Genomic DNA, 25648 nt, shown 5'->3' with positions numbered 1-25648 from the left:
GATGACCCTATTTTTTACCGTGTTCCCACCCTAGCTACCAACAGCTGCTCCTCCACCGTAGTGACGTCACTCACGGTCATCGGCGTCAACACAAGCTCCCGATCTGAGTGAAAATTCGCCTTGGTGGGAGGAGTGTACACCGTGCGTACACAAATAGGTAATTTGACCTGTGAATTTTACCCTCTTGCTTCGTTATTATTGTTGAGCTGTCGGGAAGAGTTCTTCCGGTAGGGGTGAACGTCACAGGAACGATGATAACGAGTTGTAAGATACACAAAATGGATGGTCTGTTAGCTCACACGGACCCAACGCCGTTTATCGATTTTAGATCCCTCGTTTACCATCTGTACGGGAGAGGAAATTTTAGCGAAATCCTAAATATTATTTCGGAATCTTCGACCAGTCATTCAAGTACGGAAAGTGAATGATATAAGTGTAAAGTGGTGGGTGTACGAGAGCTGTACAGCTGCAGCTTGAGTGTGGCCTAGTGTCGCCTCCCAAGAGGAAACCGTAAACACAGGTATGTCTCGTAGTTCCATTACGGGCTTAAGTGTTACCCTTGGTGTACAGGTCAACTTGGTCTATAATACGGTCTGATGTTAATATCGCCAAGCAGTCCAACTGCTGCTATCATAGGCTTACCGGAGTGCAGTGAAGCGTGAAAGGCTAGTCAGTGTCTAATTAACCTCCTGAGGACTGTGTTACATGTACGGGACTTTCTCTTGCTAGGAAGTTACAGATACAGAACTTATTGTATTCTAGTGGTGCAGTGAGATACAGAACTTATTGTATTCTAGTGGTGCAGTGATCGGCATCAGTATCGCAAAAAATCACATTACAGTATTTTTTGTAGTTAGTAAAGGTTAGGCTCTGCTTGCTGTAGATATCACTGGATAAAGTCTATTTAAGCTCCACATCAGTATTAGCTTTGGGAAATGACTAGTTTTATGTATTTTATTATTTTGGAAATACTTTTGGAGGACTTTAGTCTCTTATATCCTTTGTATTATATAAGCCGATTATAGTATATAAGGGAAACTAAGGAGTTCATTTTAATGTAAAAGTAGGTTATACACTAAAAGAAAATAAACCAAAGATAAACTTATCTCCTTAGCAGTCAAGATTTATTATTAATATTTGATATTTTACTTATCAGTAACACAAAAATGCTGTTTACTTTTTATTTATCAGTAACAAAAATGCATTTTGATTATTATTTCTCAGTCACACAAAAATACATTACCAACAAAGTATCAAATATGAATGATCCCCTGCAGGAGGAGAATTTAGAATGGGTGTATTTCTGTAATGATTTCAAACACTAGTTTTGATAGAATTTTTACAAATATATTATCCACTTGCTTTGAACAAATATTTTTCCATTTTTAAAGAGTCCTTGTTGCCTTATGTATAATTGTTTGATAAAAAATGTAATGCCCAATTATAATGCTTCACATGATAAACACTGCAGTAGCATTGCAGAACTTGGTCAATATTAAATGCAGTAGTAATGTACGGCTATTGTAGAAAATAACTGTACCATCACTTGAAAGAATATTACTTCAACTAGGCAGTAATTTATCAGTTTAGCCTCACTGTGCTATTTCTACCCAAACCTAAACAAAATTAGCATCAGAGTCGCAAATCACTTAACAGACTTCATTTGTGATGTTCAAAGACAGAAAATGTTGGGCTTTCCAGAAAGTGATTAAGCTTTTGAAAAAAAGGGAAGTGGAAAAAATATCTAGAATGCACAAATCTAAGCAAACATAAGAGTAACATAACGTCATTTTCTCTAGCCTAATCTACTTGGTAATTTAATCTAACCACACCTAGAGTAACAAAACCAAACCTATCTTAGAAGTTAGCTAAATTTAATCAATCTAAGATCAATGTAACAACATAATTTCAAGTAACAGCATTAACCTTCCAGTAACATAACATACTAAGAAAAACATGTATGTTGGCTGTAAATGTCTATTTTCCAAAATTTTCTTTGTTGATTTCAGCAACAGCTCTAGTCTCACCCTTTTGAGTCATATAAATACACAAGTATCTCATGTCAAAACACTTTACAGTTGTTCACTATACTTTTGTAGATCTCTCAATTACATGCTTCTTTTTTATGCTCATTTGCTGTTTCCTGTGTTATCAAAGTACAGACAAAGAAGTGGTACTCGTTTGCTCACATCTATTATGATGGAGGTACTCACAGTGGCCTCACCTTTAAAATAGTTAAACTCTACCATGGAGTTCCCTAAAGAGCTGTTCTTTAGGTTCACTTTAATCTCTTTTTATATGACTGCCCATTACCTGTGGCAAACCACATGAAAGTCCTTTAATATGAATATGACCTCACAGTCACATCATAACACTTAGACATGACATTAGCAACAACAAACATGCAGCCTTATATTATACTGTTGGAACAATGGCTATCCCAGAAACAGAATGCCTTCATATCACAGAAGTTTTCAATTTCTCTCTTAACCCCAGACAGACATTAATCCAGCTCACACAGTCTCTCTACTTTGAATGGACAGTCACTCAAGCTGAAGAAAACACCTTTCATTTTTGTCTTCTCAAAGGAAATGCCAATAACATTAACACAGAAGCAACACAGATTAAATGCCCTCAGAACATTAACTGGCAATAGATTTGGAGAAGAAAAAAATTATTCAACATTCTCTACAGACAGTTTGTCCTCTCCACTACAGACTATGGCTCATCTACCTAGTATTCAGTTTTCTCAAAAGCAAATACAACTGAGCCATTAACCACAGAAGTTAGTGCAACCACAAACTCAACAGCTTCACAATGATGCAAAGATCCTATCAGTGCAGTCTCAACTTAGCATGCTTGGCCCACAGTTCTGTGCTACCCTTCCCACTCAAGCCACTCCATAACTGCTAAACCCAAGTAAAAATAAAAAGTTTACTCTTGCCTCACATTTCAGTAACCTGTACTCGCACATCCCCACCCAATATTAAACTGACAAAACACAAATAGTCACAGAAATAAATGTACAAGCACTATAGCTGCCTTTCCAACTCAGTCTTTAACCAGTCCACAAGACAAATGGCCATCAGAACCCACACTAAAAGAAAAACACAAATCTTACTTTCCTGATTATGCTCTGGATATCACTGATCCTTACAGTACTGCAAATATTGTTTCGTTATATCCCATGACCCTTCATACCTATGATATAAATACCACAGTGAAAGTACTGAGAACTAACCACAGAATTGTTCTGCATTCACTGCACATAGAGGTAAACATAACATCACTACACTTTTAACCTTTGGCACTGACCATTGGATGCGGTTGGTTTCCTGAGTGCAGTAGGAGCCTAATAAAGACAGAAAGAACTCCTGGGGCAGAAAGTAAGTATATATACTGGTATATACATTCAAGCAGGTCAACCTATAATTTTTTCCATCATTTCCCTCACCATCATAACCATTCTCACTGTTGTGTAATATAATTTGAAAGATGATATAGAATTGTCTTTTCCATGTATTTCTCTGTTCATTTTTCAAAGCTGTTTTCAATGCAAGGCTAAACTGGTAATTTATGAACTGGGTTAGGTGTCTTGAGTCATGATTGCCTTTCTTTTCAAATTTATCAGGTTTTAGATGAAAAAGTATAGATGACCTAGCTGTACATAACCTAACATCCTTTAAAGCTGTCACTACAAGTGGATTAGTTTTTTTTTTCACTGCAGATGGATTACTTTTACTAAATGTATTGAACCCGCTGATATGATTTCTGTTCATTTTTATTTGGTATTGAATCACTGCTTCCATAATGTAAGAATGCTACTTATTTACTGTACTTGCAGTTTCAATGAACACAGTGAAACAGCTTTCATGTCTTTACTGTGTTATCCTTTGAATTCACTAACATGTATGGTATCATATTATGTGATATGTTGTTAAATATATAACTCTCTTCTGTAATGTGTATGAATCCCCCCAAAAATGAATCAGTTAATTCCAACAAGAGAAATGGTCCCATACCCATAGCCATGCTAAATTTGTACTGTATGACTCAAGAGAGTAACACTTGCACTGATAGTATAGGTTAGGTCATTGTGGAGGTTTATTTATTTAGTCCTTCACATATGAACACTTTGCTCTCTAGCAGATTAAACATCACCCTGTGGACCACACATCGCCCTGTAGACCAAGGTAGCACTTGTGTCCCCTATCAGTAGTTTAGTTTTTGTTCTTTCTTACAGGAGCTGGGCTGACCAGCCTTCTTTTATTTTGTGTTGATTATTTTGACTTTGATATATTACTGGAGTTTGGGTAATTACTTGCAAAATGCTGTTTGCTAATATTTCTTTTAGGTTATATTGAGACCAGAAACAAAATAGGTAGGTGAATTCTTTTGTCATTATCATCAGTAGGATGTTTAGGTCATGTAATAACCATTGAAAAAACAAGAAATTGTAATTATTTGCTTTACTTGCACCACATAACTTCTTTATTAATAGTTTTATGAGTGAGTGATCATGAGAATTAGAAATGAAAATAAAAAGACCACATCCAGCAGGAGTGGGAATGGTATAAAAAGAGATATTACATTTGTTTGTTTTAATGATATCTCTTGGATGATGATTGTAACTCAGAATGTGTAATTTTACTGTTATGTAAAGGTTTTTAGTTTTGCTATAGTGTGTTATTATTTGTAAGGATTGGTGACATAGGTCGCACAGTACCCTCACTTTTTGCTGGGGTTCCATTCTTTGTAAACCTTGCTTAAAGAGAAATCACATATAGCAAATCAGGAAACATACAGAGATGAATGAAGTTTAGGTGCACTTTCTACCACACTCCTGCATAGTAGTGAAGTTTGACTGCATAAAAAGAGGGACTGGTAGAAATAGGTTCCTCACAGAATAGTGAAATTGCTTTTTTGATCCTGCATAAAGCAAGGAATGGGTGTACTTGAATTCTGTTAGGGGTGTTGTCCACCATTGACATCACCTCTTCTGAAATCTAAAGCTTTAAAGTGGCATAAGCTCTGCAGTTATAAGGAATATCATATTTATTCAAGTTCCTTTCATATGACATCACAGTCCAGGTCTCAAGTACATTTACCTTGGAGTACTCTTCTAAGGCCTTCTACCCCCACAGTCTGGGCTGGTTGACTGAGGTTTTAGAAACCACCGCCTTCAGGTCCATGTTGCTACGCAGCCTAGTGGATCTAGTACACTTTGTAAATACTTGTCCAGGATAAAAACTTCACAAATCTTCACAAATCAGCTTATTCTTGACAATTCATTTTTTTTAAACAAAGTCTCGGTGTCTTTGAGAGAGTCTTATAAGTTTTTGTAACATTTGTGTATCTTAGTCAAAATTTTCCTTGTTACTTCATAATTTTTTACATTCAGAATCTTGTATGCCTTTGGTATGACAGCAGTTGACATCATAAAATTCTCTGTCTGCATATGTTATGTTAGCATGCCCTGACCAGTTTTGTTATTCTCCTTTATGCATATGCTTTCTGTGATATGTTTTACACACTCGATGACTACAACTGGTTCATATATTCTGTATGGTGCCCAACTGCTTGTATGCATGTATTTTTATTAGTTTTTAACAGCAGTTTTGTAAATTTTTTTTAACTTTTTTTTTAATCATTGGCTTACTTTGTTTCCTAGTCTATGAACATAGATGGAAAATGGCAGTGTTATATTTTTTTGAGTCATCTTCCATTATTACATCAGGAGATTTCTCCTGGTTGGTTATGTTTGGTTTTGTCAAATTTCTTAGATCATTGATAATATTACATTTTCCCAGACTTCAGACCCTCCCTGACATTTGTGTTGATGTAAGGTTGTAGGATGGGGAAGTAACTAGATGTGACATTCATTCAGTTGTAACACAGTCCTCATTTCCAGCATGGAGTACATCAGCTTTTGAAACATTTTGCTGAGAGAAAATGTGGTTAAAAGAAAGAAAGATATTTATGCAAGAAATGAGTCAGAGACACAAAGCTTATTTTTTTTTGCTGCTTGGAGCTAATCCACAGGTTGTTCCTGTTTATAGTCATAAACTTTGTATAGTATTATGCGTATTTATAAATTAATGTTATGTAGTTTCTCAGTGCTGATTATTTAATTGTAAAAGGACATAATTTTGGGGGTGTCTAAACTTTGATTCAGTAAGGTCATTGTGTGGATAAAGGTTAGGTTAGGTATGATCAGTGCTATAGCATATTTTACATTTTCCCAGAATATTTCACAGCTGCATTGAAATTGAGCAGAAAGAAGAGACCCTTGCCCTACGCCGCAATGTTTGTTCACTTTTGCTTTTCTATAGGTATTACTTTGGTGTTTTTGCTTCCGAGAGCTGGCTGCTTGTGTGCCCCCACCACTAGCTAGACCACTCACTACTTGGCAAGCTGCTGCATCATATGATTGTTGTGTGGCCATTGGCAACTCAAGGGTGGACTGTTTTAAACCTACTTCTCTCCCTAAACGTCAGAACTTTGGAATTCTGTACCTTCCCATTTGTTTCCCAATAATTGTGTGAGCACATTTCAAAAGACATGTCTTTCACTATCTCAAAAATTCATAAATACTTTCCCTTGTCTTTTCTTTATCCATGTCATAATTTTATGTATTTCACTTAAGTCCCGGCCTTGATATGGACTTTTTCAATGTGAAAAAAAGTATCAAGATTAAAGTTTGAGTTAAGGCATGCTGGTCTGTTAGTAAGAACTCTAAATAACAGGTACACCTTCACTCAGCACAGTTGTTTTTATGTAAATAAAGACTTTTGTTAGTCCAAGAATATTATCCAAGAACTGGAGAAAAGCAGGTATAATTAAGTTAAGAATAGGTAAACCCTGGAGTAGGTGGGATAACAGCATAAATGTTGAATAGTGGAGGTAATATGGTAGCAGAATGAATGCAGAATATATATGTCCTTAGAAAAGTGGGAGTGTTGCAGAAGAGTAGACAGGAGCAGTAGCATTGCCTTTTTACAAAGGAAAGGGTGGTGAGAGTAGTGAAGTAGTGATAGCATAATGAGCATACCAAAGAAGAAATATGAGAGAATTGTTTTGGAGAGGGTGAAGAGGATAAGAGATCAAGGTAAGTGCAAATTGAATTTATAGATGTGGAACAAGCTATATAAACCAGGACAGTGTGGTTTCAAGACAGAAAGATCTTGCCTATCTCAGTTGCTTGACCATTATGATAAGACTGTTGAAGCTCTGAAAGACAAAGAAAATGCTGATGTGATGTACACAGACTTTACAAAAACATTTGACAAATGTGACCATGGTGTTGTAGCACATAAGATACAAAAGATAGGAATAACTAGAAAAATTAGGAGATGGACAAACAACTTTTTAACTAATAGATCTCAACACAAAGTTGTAAGCCATGCTTTCTTTAGTGCTCCCATAGTACAAATTTCAATTCTCCCTAAGGAACTGTTTTCGCACCCCGTATGTTCCTAATTCTTATTTCTGACTGACACAAACATGAGCCACAGTTCAATATCACCCTTTGCAGATGATAAAAGAATAAGTATGAAAATCACATCAATAGATGATGCCAAAAGGCTATACAGTGACATAGATGAAGTCTTTAATTGAGCAACTGAGAACACCATGCTTTTCACCAGAAAAATATTAGACTGGCATGGGTAAAGTAAAGAAATAAAAAACCTGGAAATTTCTAGAAGTGGTTCCCAGCTTATATTTGTGAATAACATCCTACTGGCACAACAGGTGTGGAAGACTTTCTAAAATGCTACCTCTGAAATCCACATGTGCAATATGCACAAAATGAGAGAACCTCTTTAACATCTGGGGCCCGAGACTCTTCAACACTTTGCCAACTATCATCAGAAACAGCATGGAATGCATGGTAGAGAAGTTCAAGAGTGAATTGGTAACAGGCCAGCCAGTGTCACCTACGTGGGTTTGAGGGCTGCGGCTTCCAGCAGCTTGGTTGACCAGTGACCCAGTTCCAGGCTAGGCCCAGTCTGGGCTGTAGGGGATGAAGACCTCTGAAAAATCCATGATGTGGTGTGGAAATGTTGTTGGCTGATTGCACATGATGAGGATTTTGAAAGGTTGCCATTGATTTATGAGAAGTTCACTTTGGGGATCTTGGGTGTGAGTGTTAAGCTAGGTGGGATTATGGGAATTGAAATGTATCTGTATCAGACTTATAGATATATAGATGAGTCAGTCATACTTAACTACAGCTCTAGGCTTATATTACAAATATTTTTTGTTTTGATGGTAGGCTTTAGCTGTAATGCAGTGACCAATTAGCAAACAATTTTGCCAGTTTCACATTTATGTGAACTTAACAGTAGCATGAGTCTCTTTGAGTTAGGAATTGCATGTACTCTAATCAGCCAAATCTGACAACCTTTGGAACATGCAGTTACCTAATCATAGATTTTGCTGGATTATGAATACCGATGTTGCCAGAGGGACAGATAGTGAATAAGTTATAACTTACTTATGGAATGTTATCATCCAGACCTCTTCATACAAATATCAAGTGGCATGCAGAAGGAAATTCTAATCAGCAGTATGTTGTATCATTGTTGTGTGATTTAGACACTACTTGGATATATAGTATCATAAGACAAAATGGGTTTTCATGGCAGATCACTGAGGTTTATTCAGTAGTTTTGATATAAGACAGACCCTTTGATATGAATGTCAAGCAACATTCAGAAGTGAAATGGAACGACATGGTATACTGGGGTTGACGTGCTGTCAATGGATTGAACTAGGGCATGTGAAGTGTCTGGCGTAAACCATGGAAAGTTTTGTGGGGCCTGGATGTGGAAAGGGAGCTGTGGTTTCGGTGCATTATACATGACAGCTAGAGACTGAGTGTGAACGAATGTGGCCTTTGTTGTCTTCTAGCTCTACCTCGCGCACATGCAGGGGAGGGGGTTTTCATTTCATATGTGGCGGGATGGCGACGGGAATGAATAAGGGCAGATAGTATGAATTATGTACATGTGTATATATGTATATGTCTGTGTGTGTATATATATATATATATATATATTTTTTTTTTTTTTTTTTCAAACTATTCACCATTTCCCGCGTTAGCGAGGTAGCGTTAAGAACAGAGAACTGGGCCACTGAGGGAATATCCTCACCTGCCCCCTTCTCTGTTCCTTCTTTTGGAAAATTAAAAAAAATTGAGAGGGGAGGATTTCCAGCCCCCCGCTCCCTCCCCTTTTAGTCGCCTTCTACGACACGCAGGGAATACGTGGGAAGTATTCTTTCTCCCCTATCCCCAGGGATATATATATATATATATATATATATATATATATATATATATATATATACGTTGAGATGTATAGGTATGCATATGTGCGTGTGTGGACGTGTATGTATATACATGTCTATGTGGGTGGGTTAGGCAATTCTTTCGTCTGTTTCCTTGCGCTACCTCGGTAATGCGGGAGACAGCGACAAAGTATAATAAAATAATATTTATTATTTGCTTTGTCGCTGTCTCCCTTGTATACACTTTTTTCTAAAAAGAGCTTTTTCATATACCTAAAACAATTTGTAAATTTATTAGTATTACAAAATGATGAAATGTAAGTTTGCAAAGTTTAAGATTAATATTGCTTACAGATATGATGCTTGAAATTGAATAGTAGTAACTAATGCTGTATCATATCTAAATTTCAGGGTAAGAGGGGAGTAGGGGTTGTGTGAGAATGGCACGTTCCCCAACCCGACGATCTCCACGACCCAGGTCACCACGACCTAGGTCTCCCAGACCCCGATCTCCACGGCCTAGGTCTCCTCGGCCTAAATCTCCCCGTAGGAGATCCCCTGTACGACGACCAGCGTCACCCAGAGTAAGAGATTCTGGACAATTTATTATGCTTATGATGTATGGTCAGGTTTATCAGACACAAGAATTTCACTAAGGATTTGTCAGGCCATTTGGCATTGTGGATAGGGAAGTTTGTTTGTACTGTGCATTGGATGTATTCATCATCCTTATTGCTGTACTATGCATTCTTTTGTTTAAGTACTGTTTGAGCCAGAAGGAGTGTTTTATATCATCTTTGTAGTCATGTATAAGAATCTTTGTTGTTTAGCTTTCATATTGTTTCCATTCATGAATTGTTTTGATAGGATATAGGTAAAATATTTTGTAAGGAAACTATTGTCAATAGTAAAGTGGCCTTACAAGTCCAAGTGTATGGGAGTTATACAGTATTAGGATCTTGTTCCCATTAATGTCCAAGAATGCTTGTGTTTGGAGATTTTATTCATCAGTTTTAGCCATGACTTGTGACTAGACCTCTTTCAGCTTAAGGCTTTTAGAAAACTTTGCCGTCACATCACCATAATTGCTGGCTCATTAGCCTTATCACGAAGTAGTTTTTGTTTGGTGTGATGGTGCATGAAGTGTACTGGACATGCACAGCAAGTAACATCATGTGAATTGGAATCGGTATGTATCCATATCTGATTGCAAACTGAACATTGCAAATATATTCATATTGTAACTGTGATTAGTGCTTTATGGAAAAGTTTCTCACATGCATAATGTGTTGTGATTTGAATGTTCTGGATATACTTTCTCTCCTTGAAATAGCAAAGAGAACCTATGTGGATGACATTATCTGTGATATGTATTTGGAGTTTGTGGATTATTTTGAACTACAATCAGTCATATAAGTGGGATGGAAATTTCTGATGTAGTCAAAGGAATGAAAACAAACAAAGGAAAATTAGATTTGGCTGTGACACTGAAAAATTTGCAGAGAATAATACAGACTACATAGGTTGCAGATGATAGATTACTTAAAGAACTGGAAATATATGTGACTGATATATTGCTGGCTCTGGATCGCGGATACGGGGACTTTCATTTCAGTTTTTATGAAAAAGACCTGTCTTATCTGTAGTTTGCGTGCTGTCAGTGAACATTGCAAATGACAAAGGATTGACATCAGAGTTTGATCAGTGTACTTGTAGACATATTGGTAAATGCAGTGCTATTGCATCTAGGATGGTAAGATAGCTGTGGTAAGCTGTTCGTGCTAAATTTGTGATTAACAGCTTTGTAAGATTTTGGTTAATCAGACTGTTGGAAAAGACCAGTGAAGGATTACATAAATTGTGAAGATTTCTTGAAATTGCACCATGTGCTTCTTATGAAATTTAAGATTATCCTGTGTGTAGACAGATATATCTGCAATGAAAACTGAGAAAGACAGTTTATTGTTTTGAAAACTGATAATGCGAACTCTTGTTGAAGCAGTGTTGGGTATTGGGCAGAGTACATCAATAGAATTGTCTTGATGAATGCTTAAGTACTTTATAGAATTATGTAATATATAAATCTTTTGTAGTAGGGTAAAAAATGTATCTCTTTTATTTCTTTGTGTTGTTAAAGTGAACCTGGCCAAAAGAAATTTTAGACAAGGGACATGTCTATTCAAGAAGCATCTGTATTGTGGGTGTATTTATATCAAGTAATGGGCAACATATCTCCAGCTACCTATGAAAGGTCTTCATGCACTTGATACCTCTCATGTTGATGGAAAAAAGAGATGCCTAGATAAGAATGGGGTGTGATGGGAAAAATGTGACTAGGTCAGTTTTTTTTTTTTTTTCAAACTATTCGCCATTTCCCACATTAGCGAGGTAGCGTTAAGAACAGAGGACTGGGCCTTTGAGGGAGTATCCTCACCTGGCCCCCTTCTCTGTTCCTTCTTTTGGAAAATTAAAAAAAAAAAAAAGGAGAGGGGAGGATTTCCAGCCCCCCACTCCCTCCCCTTTTAGTCGCCTTCTACGACACGCAGGGAATATGTGGGAAGTATTCTTTCTCCCCTATCCCCAGGTCAGTTAAAGTAGGAAATATTAAGAAAGCTTTATCTACTTTTTACTTGTTCACCATTTCCCACTGTTGCAAGACATCACCTGAAACAGACCTTTTCCAATTGCTGCATGATATCTCTAGGAAAACACAAACAGGAGCTCCATTTACTTATGATGAATATGAACTGATTTAAAATGCACAGAAACCAAAGTCAGTCATCTAAACCGAAGCCCAGATATTGTTATGTAGTTTCTTCTGACTGGTTCATAAGCCTTGATTCAACCTAACTTTACCATATCGATCCTATTTATTTTATCCTGTTCATGCCACTTGCTCTCTTAAATGTTCAGCCCATGATACCTCAAAGCCTCTTTCAATCTCTTTTTGCCTCCTCTTCCCTTCAACTCCCTCCACTAAGGACACACTGATTTTTCTCATATATAATAAGTTCTCCTTAGTTTGAACCTCCCCTTGATAGAAATCTCCAATACATGGACAATTTTCTCTTTTCTAGCCACTGGAATTATTTCTCAGGTGACCTATTAATCTACTGAAAAAATTATCCAAAGCTTCATTGGTAGCTCCAGTTCTTTTTAAACTCCTGCAGACATTTTGGAGGGGGAGGGGAGTGACATAGAGTATTCTTCCACTTTAAGGTAGGATAGTGGTACAAAAGAGACAGTCCTGTATCCTATCCTACACAGTATACCTTGTGGCTTAATGCTAAGCACAACAGATCAACACAGCTGGTGAGCATTTGTTTACATAAATCATTTTTTTCAAAATGATAAGATAATTTGGGACAAAATGGCAGATGAATCTTTTTGTCATGTTTGAACACCAGAAAGTGAAACTGAATTTTCATAGAAATTTTTTCTTTAAATTCATTCATATTTCTTGTGTGGGTGTTTCCTGGCTGTGTGAGATGCTAATATTACTTGGTTAAAATAAATTGAGAAATGAATTTTTTTTTTTAAGATGCACTCATGATAGCTGTATATAGAGATGTGGAAAAAACATATTGTTCTGTTTGCTTGCATAGTGTCTCGATGAACTTTTAGACTTTCCTCAGTTGTTTTTTTCATTGGCATTGATTTTTCCTATATGATCATGTGGTGCCTTTGTTACTTATTCTTATTTTTTCCTCAAATTGAATTATTTTTGGGATATGTTATACTTGAGAATTTGTAAGGTTTTGGTCATTAAAAAAATCAATATTTTTTCTCTCAATTGCTATTTTACCAAATTCATTGAATTTTTGTTTTTGTTTGGTGTTTGTGTGAGGTGCTCAATTTTTTTTTTCAAAATCATAAAGAAACAGGAGGAAGTTGCTAGTGACTGTGAATAAAAACAAAGTTTATTAGGTTTATCAGGGTTGAGGGACAGGTAATTTGTAGGGAGTCTGAATGGAAAAAAATTAGAGGAAGTGAAATGTTTTAGATACCTGTTTGTGGACATGGCAGCAAATGGAACTATGGAAGCTTAAGTGAGTTGTAGGGTGGGTGAGGGGGCAAAAGTTCTGAGAGCGCTGAAGAATGTGTGGAAAGAGAGAACATTATCTGGGAGAGCAAAAATAGGTATGTTTGAAGGAATAGTAGTCCTAATAGTATTTTATGAATATGAGGCATGGCCTACAGATAAAGCTGTATGAATGTATTGGAAATGAACTTTATGTGGTGTGAAGAATTTTGATTAAGTAATGAAAGGGTAAGAGAGAGGTGTGGTAATACAACAAATGTGGTTAACATGAGTTTACATGAGAAAGACAGACAACAGGAGGCCTGGTTGGGCCATGACTGGACTTTCTGGTAAAAGAACAAGTTTTAACTTGACAAGAAAATGTTATTTTCATCAGCAGGTTTTAAGCTATCACTGACTCTCTGCTGCTGAATATTAGCCTTCTTGTGTCCCTGTTACTGCTGTCATTTATGCAGGTTATTTTTGGCATTTTTCCCAGAGTATACCTGAATTCATAAAATGTTGTCTAAATGACATTTGAAGGTATTCATAACCTTAGCATTCACTACATCTGACAGTAACTTATTCCAGTGCTCAACACAGCTACAGGAGAAGCTTTTTCCTAAGTCTGTACTACATCTTTTAGCATTGAGTTTTATTCCATTTGTCCTGGTAACCGTATTGTCTTGTATTTTGGAAAGGTGTTCTTGATTTGCTTTATCAAACTTGTTCAGCATTTTGAACTCTTGGATTAAGTTGCCACAAAGTTTACATCTTTTAAGGTAGAAAAGATTTAATCATGTTAACCTTTCTTTGTATGCCAGATTTCCAGGGGATGGGATCAATTCTGTTGTGTATCCTTGTACTTGCTCTAATTTTTCCTCCTCTCTTTTTCATAGTTTGGGGACCAAAACTGGACTGCATATTCAAGGTGTGAGAATTGTTTCTGGTGTCTTGTAATATGTGTTCCTGAATTTGAAACCTTACTTTTGGTTGCCTTTTTTACATGCGGCTTGACACTCTTTAGTGTACTTTGGATTGTTGCTAATGATAACTCTAAGGTTCTTTTCTTCATATACTTTAGTTAGAGGGTTTCTGAATAGTTTATAGTCATCATGTATATTCTTGTCCCCAAAGTGCATAACTTTATGTTTGTCAACATTAAGCTTCATTTGCCATCTGTCTGACCACTCTGCTAGTAACTTAAGATCTCTTTGAATCATCTTACAGTCCTGCATGTTTATAGCTCTGCCTCCTAGTTTAGTATTGTCAGCAATTTAGAGATCTTAGATGTGAGATCAAGTTCTAGGTCATTAATGTATTATGAAAAGAATTGGGCCTAGGACTGATCCCTGTGGCACACCACTCATTATGTCTGACCAGTCTGAGGCTTCACCATTTAATACTACATGCTGCTTTGTTCCAGTAAGCCAGTCTCTGATCCATGTACATAATTCTTTACCAATTCCATGTGCTTCCAGTTTATTTAAAAGTCTCTTGAAAGGTACTTTATTGAAAGCCCTTTGGAAATCTAAAAATTCTACATCAGACAGTACTTTTTTGTCTCAATTCAGATAAATAACATCAAAAAAATTCCAGCAAATTTTTCAGGCAGGATCTTCTATTGCAGAAACCACGTTGGTTGTGTGATACAATTTTGTGATCTAGAAACGTGACAGTTTTACCTTCTATTATTTTTTCCATCTTTTTACCCAATACTGATGTAAGGCTAATTGGGCAGTAGTTCAAGGTACACTTTTTGTTTCTTTTTTATATATAGGCGTAACATTTGCTAGTTTCCCGTTAGTTGGCACCTGACCATATGATCCAGAGATCTGTTGAATATTTTTGTTATGGGTTATATCAGCTGTCTTCTGACCTCTAAAAAATCGTGGGAGCTAAGTTATCGGGGCCGTTTGATTTGTTAGGATTTAATTGGTTCATGTATTTTAGTACTTCAGAGCTCTTTATTTCTCTAACCTTCAACTCATCTTCATCAGATTCTTGAAACATTTTCATTGGTTGCAGTATTCGAGAGTGTGAATATGGAGTTAAGGAATAATTTATTATTATTATTATTATTATTATTATTATTATTATTATTATTATTATTATTATTATTATTATAGTGAGGATTTTTTCCCTCTGAGACTCAGTCATCTGTTCTTGATTCTACCTTGTTAATGCTGGAAATGGCAAGTATGTTTGAAAAAAAAAATTATTTTTAGTTACTCAAGGATCAATTTCTTTGAAGGAGTCTTGGTGTTACACAAGACTTTTCTAAAGGCTCCTGCAGCCCTAGGCTGCACTTGTTCCAGGAACATAGAAATGTCACCTCCTTTAAAGTGAGAAGTTCTTTGACAACATACTGCCTTTGGTACAGCCTCACCAAAGGTAACTTTTCACTCTTGGGGTAATCTTAAGCAGATGTAATCTGGTAACACCAACTATGTATACTTATATCTTTTATACATGTTTGCCATTTCCTACATGAGTGGGGTAGCATCGGGTACAGATGACTGAGCCTTAGAGGGAAAAAAATCATTTCCTGATGCCTTGCTCTGTTCCTTATTTTGGAAAGTAATACAGAAGGGGAAGATTTCCAGTCCCCCTGTTCCTCCCCTTTTAGTCACCTATAACATGGAGGGGATATGTGGGCAGTATTCTTTATCCCCTATCCCCAGGTAAACCATGGAAAGGTCAGTGGGACCTGGATGTGGATAGGGAGCTGTGATTTTGGTGCTTACACATGACAGCTTGAGAATGGATGTGAGAGAATGTGGCCTTTCTTTGTCTGTTTCTGGCGCTACCTTGCTGATGCAAATAGCAGCGATCAAGTGTGAAAGGGAAAGTGAATATATATTTATGCTTTTGGTAGTTTTAAATGTATGTATGTATGTATACATTATGGTGAGGTCCCTGTGAGAAAACCTGTCAAATGTTTAGTGTTTGATATGGTGATGTCTTGATGCTCTCTGTTTTTATATGTTGTATCTTTAAGTATTCCCTGCGTGTCGTAGAAGGTGACTAAAAGGGAAGGGAGCGGGTGGTTGGAAATCCTCCCCTCTCTCTCTCTCTTTTTTTTTTTTTTAATTTTTCCAAAAGAAGGAACAGAGAAGGGGGCCAGGTGAGGATATTCCCGCAAAGGCCCAGTCCTCTGATCTCAACGCTACCTCGCTAACGCGGGAAATAGCGAATAGTTTGAAAGAAAAAGAAAAAGATTATTATTATAATTATTATAATTTTGCTTTGTCGCTGTCTCCCGCGTTTGCGAGGTAGCGCAAGGAAACAGACGAAAGAAATGGCCCAACCCACTCCCATACACATGTATAAACATACACGTCCACACACGCAAATATACATACCTATACATCTCAATGTACACATATATATACACACACAGACACATACATATATACCCATGCACACAATTCACACTGTCTGCCTTTTATTCATTCCCATCGCCACCTCGCCACACATGGAATACCATCCCCCTCCCCCCTCATGTGTGCGAGGTAGCGCTAGGAAAAGACAACAAAGGCCCCGTTCGTTCACACTCAGTGTCTAGCTGTCATGCAATAATGCCCGAAACCACAGCTCCCTTTCCACATCCGGGCCCCACACAACTTTCCATGGTTTACCCCAGACGCTCACATGCCCTGATTCAATCCACTGACAGCACGTCAACTCGGTATACCACATCGATCCAATTCACTGTATTCCTTGCCCGTCTTTCACCTTCCCGCATGTTCAGGCCCCGATCATTTAAAATCTTTTTCACTCCATCTTTCCACCTCCAATTTGGTCTCCCACTTCCCCTTGTTCCCTCCACTTCCGACACGTATATCCTCTTGGTCAATCTTTCCTCACTCATTCTCTCCATGTGCCCAAACCATTTCAAAACACCCTCTTCGGCTCTCTCAACCATGCTCTTTTTATTTCCACACATCTCTCTTACCCTTACATTACTTACTCAATCAAACCACCTCACACCACACATTGTCCTCAAACATCTCATTTCCAGCACATCCACCCTCCTGCGCACAACTCTATCCATAGCCATGCCATAGCCCATGCCTCGCAACCATACACGATTATTATTATCATTATTATTATTATATATTTTTTTTTTATTTGTCGCTGTCTCCCGCGTTTGCGAGGTAGTGCAAGGAAACAGACGAAAGAAATGGCCCAACCCCCCCCCCCCATACACATGTATATACATACGTCCACACACGCAAATATACATACCTACACAGCTTTCCATGGTTTACCCCAGACGCTTCACATGCCTTGATTCAATCCACTGACAGCACGTCAACCCCGGTATACCACATCGCTCCAATTCACTCTATTCCTTGCCCTCCTTTCACCCTCCTGCATGTTCAGGCCCCGATCACACAAAATCTTTTTCACTCCATCTTTCCACCTCCAATTTGGTCTCCCTCTTCTCCTCGTTCCCTCCACCTCCGACACATATATCCTCTTGGTCAATCTTTCCTCACTCATTCTCTCCATGTGCCCAAACCACTTCAAAACACCCTCTTCTGCTCTCTCAGCCACGCTCTTTTTATTTCCACACATCTCTCTTACCCTTACGTTACTCACTCGATCAAACCACCTCACACCACACATTGTCCTCAAACATCTCATTTCCAGCACATCCATCCTCCTGCGCACAACTCTATCCATAGCCCACGCCTCGCAACCATACAACATTGTTGGAACCACTATTCCTTCAAACATACCCATTTTTGCTTTCCGAGATAATGCAACCATACAACATTGTTGGAACCACTATTCCTTCAAACATACCCATTTTTGCTTTCCGAGATAATGTTCTCGACTTCCACACATTCTTCAAGGCCCCCAGAATTTTCGCCCCCTCCCCCACCCTATGATCCACTTCCGCTTCCATGGTTCCATCCGCTGCCAGATCCACTCCCAGATATCTAAAACACTTCACTTCCTCCAGTTTTTCTCCATTCAAACTCACCTCCCAATTGACTTGACCCTCAACCCTACTGTACCTAATAACCTTGCTCTTATTCACATTTACTCTTAACTTTCTTCTTCCACACACTTTACCAAACTCAGTCACCAGCTTCTGCAGTTTCTCACATGAATCAGCCACCAGCGCTGTATCATCAGCGAACAACAACTGACTCACTTCCCAAGCTCTCTCATCCCCAACAGACTTCATACTTGCCCCTCTTTCCAAAACTCTTGCATTTACCTCCCTAACAACCCCATCCATAAACAAATTAAACAACCATGGAGACATCACACACCCCTGCCGCAAACCTACATTCACTGAGAACCAATCACTTTCCTCTCTTCCTACACGTACACATGCCTTACATCCTCGATAAAAACTTTTCACTGCTTTTAACAACTTTCCTCCCACACCATATATTCTTAATACCTTCCACAGAGCATCTCTATCAACTCTATCATATGCCTTCTCCAGATCCATAAATGCTACATACAAATCCATTTGCTTTTCTAAGTATTTCTCACATACATTCTTCAAAGCAAACACCTGATCCACACATCCTCTACCACTTCTGAAACCACACTGCTCTTCCCCAATCTGATGCTCTGTACATGCCTTCACCCTCTCAATCAATACCCTCCCATATAATTTACCAGGAATACTCAACAAACTTATACCTCTGTAATTTGAGCACTCACTCTTATCCCCTTTGCCTTTGTACAATGGCACTATGCACGCATTCCGCCAATCCTCAGGCACCTCACCATGAGTCATACATACATTAAATAACCTTACCAACCAGTCAACAATGCAGTCACCCCCTTTTTTAATAAATTCCACTGCAATACCATCCAAACCTGCTGCCTTGCCGGCTTTCATCTTCCGAAAAGCTTTCACTACCTCTTCTCTGTTTACCAAATCATTTTCCCTAACCCTCTCACTTTGCACACCACCTCGACCAAAACACCCTATATCTGCCACTCTATCATCAAACACATTCAACAAACCTTCAAAATACTCACTCCATCTCCTTCTCACATCACCACTACTTGTTATCACCTCCCCATTTGCGCCCTTCACTGAAGTTCCCATTTGCTCCCTTGTCTTACGCACTTTATTTACCTCCTTCCAGAACATCTTTTTATTCTCCCTAAAATTTAATGATACTCTCTCACCCCAACTCTCATTTGCCCTTTTTTTCACCTCTTGCACCTTTCTCTTGACCTCCTGTCTCTTTCTTTTATACATCTCCCACTCAATTGCATTTTTTCCTTGCAAAAATCGTCCAAATGCCTCTCTCTTCTCTTTCACTAATACTCTTACTTCTTCATCCCACCACTCACTACCCTTTCTAATCAACCCACCTCCCACTCTTCTCATGCCACAAGCATCTTTTGCGCAATCCATTACTGATTCCCTAAATACATCCCATTCCTCCCCCACTCCCCTTACTTCCATTTTTCTCACCTTTTTCCATTCTGTACTCAGTCTCTCTTGGTACTTCCGCACACAGGTCTCCTTCCCAAGCTCACTTACTCTCACCACCCTCTTGACCCCAACATTCACTCTTCTTTTTTGAAAACCCATACAAATCTTCACCTTAGCCTCCACAAGATAATGATCATTATTATTTTCTTTTTCTTTCTTTCAAACTATTCGCCATTTCCCGCATTAGCGAGGTAGCGTTAAGAACAGAGGACTGGGCCTTTGAGGGAATACCTTCACCTGGCCCAATTCTCTGTTCCTTCTTTTGGGAAAAGAAAAGAAAAAAAAAAAAAAAAAACCGAGAGGGGAGGATTTCCAGCCCCCCCGCTCCCTCCCCTTTTAGTCGCCTTCTACGACACGCAGGGAATACGTGGGAAGTATTCTTAATCCCCTATCCCCCTATCCCTATTATTATTATTATTATTATTATTATACTTTGTCGCTGTCTCCCATGTTAGCGAGGTAGCGCAAGGAAACAGACAAAAGAATGGCCCAACCCACCCACATACATGTGTATATACATACATGCATATGGTAGCCATTTTCTTGTTGTCAGTAGTTAGTGTGTCATGTTCGTTTCTTATTGGTCCAGTTCCTTCTTTAACTTTCTTCCATTGTCTTTTATATTTGAAGATTTCCTTAAGATTATTGTTAACTTTCAAAAAAAAATTCTTTTTTCTTCCTCATGTTTACTATCGTATGATCTTGCATTCTCTGCGTTTTGATTACTTCCTGGCAATTTTCATCGGTTCCCATTGATTTGAATTTCTTGTATATTTTTTCTTTTGGCAAATTAGTCCTTTTATTCTTATTCATCCCTGATGGTTTTGAAATATTGCAAGTTCTATTGGTAATTTGTGGAATATGTTTATGGCGAATAGTATGAAAGAAAGAAAGATGTCTATTTTCAATCTTGACTAGTGTGTTTTAGAATTATTCCACACTTCCTCTACTGTGTGAAGAGAGTGTGCTGAGATGGTTTGGACAGATGGAGAGAAAATCTTTATCTCCGATCCCCATTCCCTTCAGAAACTCCTTCAGTGGGGTGGCCATGGCAATGGAGTCTCCATAACTAGTGAACACCACTGTCGCTTCTTAGCCTTTAGTGCCTCACCCTTAAAAGGCCACTGGCAGAGGGCCAGTCTAGCGCAGTGTTTGCAGAGGCTCCTACCTAGTGTTCCTGCTGACTACTGCTTCTACATAATGTTCTTACTTCCTGCTTCTTCCTTTCTACCTAATGTTTCTACCCCTATTATACCTCTTTATGTCTTGCTTCATATCTACTCTTTTAGTGTTCTCATTTAAGACATAGTGAGACCAGCTTTAGCATTACATGGTCACTTTTTCCAGGTAGTATATCATATGTAATATTCTCCAGGTTCGTGCTAACGGGTGAAGATTAGATCTAACGATGATGTATCATTGTATCCTATTTGAGTGTGCTCGCTGATATCTTGGTATAGGATATTTTCCTCTATACAAAGTAAAACTTGTCTCTATGACCCCTTATAAGATCACCTTGAGAATCCAGATTCCCCCAGCCAATAAATTTATAAATGAAATTCCCATTATTAGTAACTTTTTTCAGGAATGAGTGTTTTAATGCTGCATGTGCCATCCAGATTGTTCCTTCATTGATTTCTTATAATTGGTCTGGATCACTGGATCAATTTTGAGGATTTTTTTTCATACATATTCGCTATTTCCCGTGTTAGCAAGGTAGGGTTAAGAACAGAAGACTGAGCCTTAGAGGGAATATCCTCACTTGGTCCCCTTCTCTCTTCCTTCTTTTGGAAAAGTAAAAAAAAGTGAGAAGATTTCCAGCCCCACGCAGAGGGTATTAAGAGGGCAAATCCTGTCTCTTCTTTGCCTTTTGTTTACCTCCTTACCATCATGTACCTCTCTAGGCAGAAGAGGTGAGATCTTATCTCTTTGATGAACTTTTGTTTCCATGATTCCAACAACATCAGATGCACTTTATTTTATATGATCATTTGATGCATATCTTACTGACTTCCACCTCGCCTTGCAAGTTTCTTATCTCTCCCAAGCGCTCCAAGTCAGACTTAACTGTTGTAAATGGCAGCCCCCCTTACATCTTGAATATCATCATTGATTCTTCATCAAAATTACACCTGGCATTCCCATACCCTCCAGAATTTTTTTTTATTAGGATTTCCTTCTTTCCCCATCCTTCCTTATCTGGTGTATAATTTTCCAAACAAAGGAACAGTCAGTGATTTTCATTTATCAACCTCCTGCTTTACTAATTTTTCTAATTTTGGTGCTACCCACTTTTCATCTACATCCTGTGTTAAACTGTCAACCTCTCTTTCTCAAAAATCTGTTTTAGCTAGGAAGCACTTTTCATGTATGCACTTTACTTTTTTAAACTTTCCATTATCAAGCTCATAAACTTCCTTGGTTGCATCATCTCAAACTGTGAATATTATTTTTTCAATAGCTTCTCTTAGCTTCCTGTGTGCTTCTGTTTGTATGACCCTAGGTCGATGTTTATCTCCATCTTTCTTTATGCTCTGTATCTATTCATCAGCTACAGAAATTGCTTCTTCTGAGCCTCACTGCCCACTGCTGTCAGATTCAGGTTTGTCATAGTCGTAACTGAACAGCTGCCAATGTTGATCCTTCTGCACTTCCCTGCCCACTGTTGTTTATAGATTTTGTATGTGGTTTAGTCCTTTCCTCTCCTCTAACTGAACAGCTACTGATATTGCTCCTGCATCTTTTCAACCATTATTATCAGTAGATTCTTTTATGTAGTTTTGTCCTTGCCTCTAGATGAACAGCCTCTAATATATTTAGAAAAGACCCATCAGACAGACCTTATTTGCTTTTTGATGACCGCCATCTTTTCTCATATTCAGTATCCTGAATCCCCTCTAGAATTCTGAATTTTTTTTTTTATTCTTAAAGCCTGTTTATCTAAGATATCTAAGTTCCTCTTTTATCTCATGACTTCCTTCATAAGCCTTGAAATTATTCATGTATCCATATCTTCTGCTCTAGTTGTGTTACCATCTGCTCCTAACCCTTAACAGAATCCCATAAATCCCATATGTAGTTTTGTCCTTGCCTCTAGATGAACAGCCTCTAATATATTTAGAAAAGACCCATCAGACAGACCTTATTTGCTTTTTGATGACCGCCATCTTTTCTCATATTCAGTATCCTGAATCCCCTCTAGAATTCTGAATTTTTTTTTTTATTCTTAAAGCCTGTTTATCTCAGATATCTAAGTTCCTCTTTTATCTCATGACTTCCTTCATAAGCCTTGAAATTATTCATGTATCCATATCTTCTGCTCTAGTTGTGTTACCATCTGCTCCTAACCCTTAACAGAATCCCATAAATTGCCCAAATATTTATTGTCAGGTGGTTTCTGTTACATCTCAAGTCATAGCCAAATCTGTAAAGATTTGGCTATGACTGGCTGGTCTTGGTATTTGAGTACATTCTAGACTTTCATAAAGGTTCACCCAGTGCTAGATGTCTTAAAGTTAGATCCTCCAGAGTAATACTATTAACAGTACTGAAGCTTAGTGGCCAGAATAGGCTCAATTATGAGAATTTAAATCTTTAACTGACATGTGAGCGATACCTGTTTAGTTATACTAAAACTTTACTGAATTTATTCAAGTCATTGCTGCACTTTTATACAATAACTTCTCTACACATGTCCACTTCCCCAATATCATCCACTCACTCTCATGAATTGGATCTCCTACCTCGCTGACACGAGACAGCGATAAAGTAGGATGATAATAATAATAGTAGTTATGATAATAATAAATAATGATTAGAGGGAGAATCCTCACTTGGGCCCCCTTCTCTGTTCCTTCTTTTCGAAAAGTAAAAACTGGATGGAAGGATTTCCAGCCCCCTGCTCCCTCCCCTTTTAGTTGCCTTTTATGACATGCAGGGAATACATGGGAAGTACTCTTTCCTATCCCCAGGGAGGTGAGTCACAGGGTGGGGAAGCCGGGTGAAGGTTCTGGGAGTGATGAAGAAAGTGTGGAAGGAGAGAATGTTATTTCAGAGAGCAAAAATGGGTATGTTTGAAATTATAGTAGTTCCAACAATATAATATGGATGTGAGGCATGGGCTATAGATAGGGTTGTACGGAGGAGGATGGATGTGTTGGAAATGAAATGTTTGAAGACAATATATATATAAGGGAGCAAATGGGAGCTTCAGTGAAGGGCGCAAATGGGGAGGGGATAACAAGTAGTGGTGATGTGAGAAGGAGATGGAGTGAGTATTTTGAAGGTTTGTTGAATGTGTTTGATGATAGAGTGGCAGATATAGGGTGTTTTGGTCGAGGTGGTGTGCAAAGTGAGAGGGTTAGGGAAAATGATTTGGTAAACAGAGAAGAGGTAGTAAAAGCTTTGCGGAAGATGAAAGCCGGCAAGGCAGCAGGTTTGGATGGTATTGCAGTGGAATTTATTAAAAAAGGGGGTGACTGTATTACTGACTGGTTGGTAAGGTTATTTAATGTATGTATGACTCATGGTGAGGTGCCTGAGGATTGGCGGAATGCATGCATGGTGCCATTGTAGAAAGGCAAAGGGGATAAGAGTGAGTGCTCAAATTACAGAGGTATAAGTTTGTTGAGTATTCCTGGTAAATTATATGGGAGGGTATTGATTGAGAGGGTGAAGGCATGTACAGAGCATCAGATTGGGGAAGAGCAGTGTGGTTTCAGAAGTGGTAGAGGATGTGTGGATCAGGTGTTTGCTTTAAAGAATGTATGTGAGAAATACTTAGAAAAGCAAATGGATTTGTATGTAGCATTTATGGATCTGGAGAAGGCTTATGATAGAGTTGATAGAGATGCTCTGTTGAAGGTATTTAGAATATATGGTGTGGGAGGCAAGTTGTTAGAAGCAGTGAAAAGTTTTTATCGAGGATGTAAGGCATGTGTACGTGTAGGAAGAGAGGAAAGTGATTGGTTCTCAGTGAATGTAGGTTTGCGGCAGGGGTGTGTGATGTCTCCATGGTTGTTTAATTTGTTTATGGATGGGGTTGTTAGGGAGGTAAATGCAAGAGTTATGGAAAGAGGGGCAAGTATGAAGTCTGTTGGGGATGAGAGAGCTTGGGAAGTGAGTCAGTTGTTGTTCGCTGATGATACAGCGCTGGTGGCTGATTCATGCGAGAAACTGCAGAAGCTGGTGACTGAGTTTGGTAAAGTGTGTGAAAGAAGAAAGTCAAGAGTAAATGTGAATAAGAGCAAGGTTATTAGGTACAGTAGGGTTGAGGGTCAAGTCAATTGGGAGGTAAGTTTGAATGGAGAAAAACTGGAGGAAGTAAAGTGTTTTAGATATCTGGGAGTGGATCTGGCAGCGGATGGAACCATGGAAGCGGAAGTGGATCATAGGGTGGGGGAGGGGGCGAAAATTCTGGGGGCCTTGAAGAATGTGTGGAAGTCGAGAACATTATCTCGGAAAGCAAAAATGGGTATGTTTGAAGGAATAGTGGTTCCAACAATGTTGTATGGTTGCGAGGCGTTGGCTATGGATAGAGTTGTGCGCAGGAGGATGGATGTGCTGGAAATGAGATGTTTGAGGACAATGTGTGGTGTGAGGTGGTTTGATCGAGTGAGTAACGTAAGGGTAAGAGAGATGTGTGGAAATAAAAAGAGCGTGGTTGAGAGAGCAGAAGAGGGTGTTTTGAAGTGGTCTGGGCACATGGAGAGGATGAGTGAGGAAAGATTGACCAAGAGGATATATGTGTCAGAGGTGGAGGGAGCAAGGAGAAGAGGGAGACCAAATTGGAGGTGGAAAGATGGAGTGAAAAAGATTTTGTGTGATCGGGGCCTGAACATGCAGGAGGGTGA

At 38.4% G+C, this 25648-nt stretch overlaps 1 protein-coding gene across 6 annotated transcripts in view; it reads left to right on the top strand.

Moving 5' to 3' along the window:
- Positions 1 to 13: 13 nt before the first annotated feature.
- The window catches only part of LOC139766906 (uncharacterized), a 50562-nt gene continuing 24927 nt past the window's right edge, over positions 14 to 25648 (top strand). For 4 of the 6 annotated variants that reach the window (XM_071695930.1, XM_071695928.1, XM_071695929.1 and 1 more), the window contains exons 1-2: positions 14 to 157; positions 9703 to 9875. In XM_071695930.1, the coding sequence (XP_071552031.1) occupies positions 9732 to 9875 (144 nt within the window). In that variant the 5' untranslated portion in view covers positions 14 to 157; positions 9703 to 9731. The other 2 variants (XM_071695927.1, XM_071695931.1) reach the window with 2 other exon arrangements.

The sequence above is a fragment of the Panulirus ornatus genome, chromosome 58 (genome assembly GCF_036320965.1).
Source record: "Panulirus ornatus isolate Po-2019 chromosome 58, ASM3632096v1, whole genome shotgun sequence".
NCBI lineage: Eukaryota > Metazoa > Arthropoda > Malacostraca > Decapoda > Palinuridae > Panulirus > Panulirus ornatus.
This window is presented reverse-complemented; position numbering and strand designations above follow the sequence as displayed.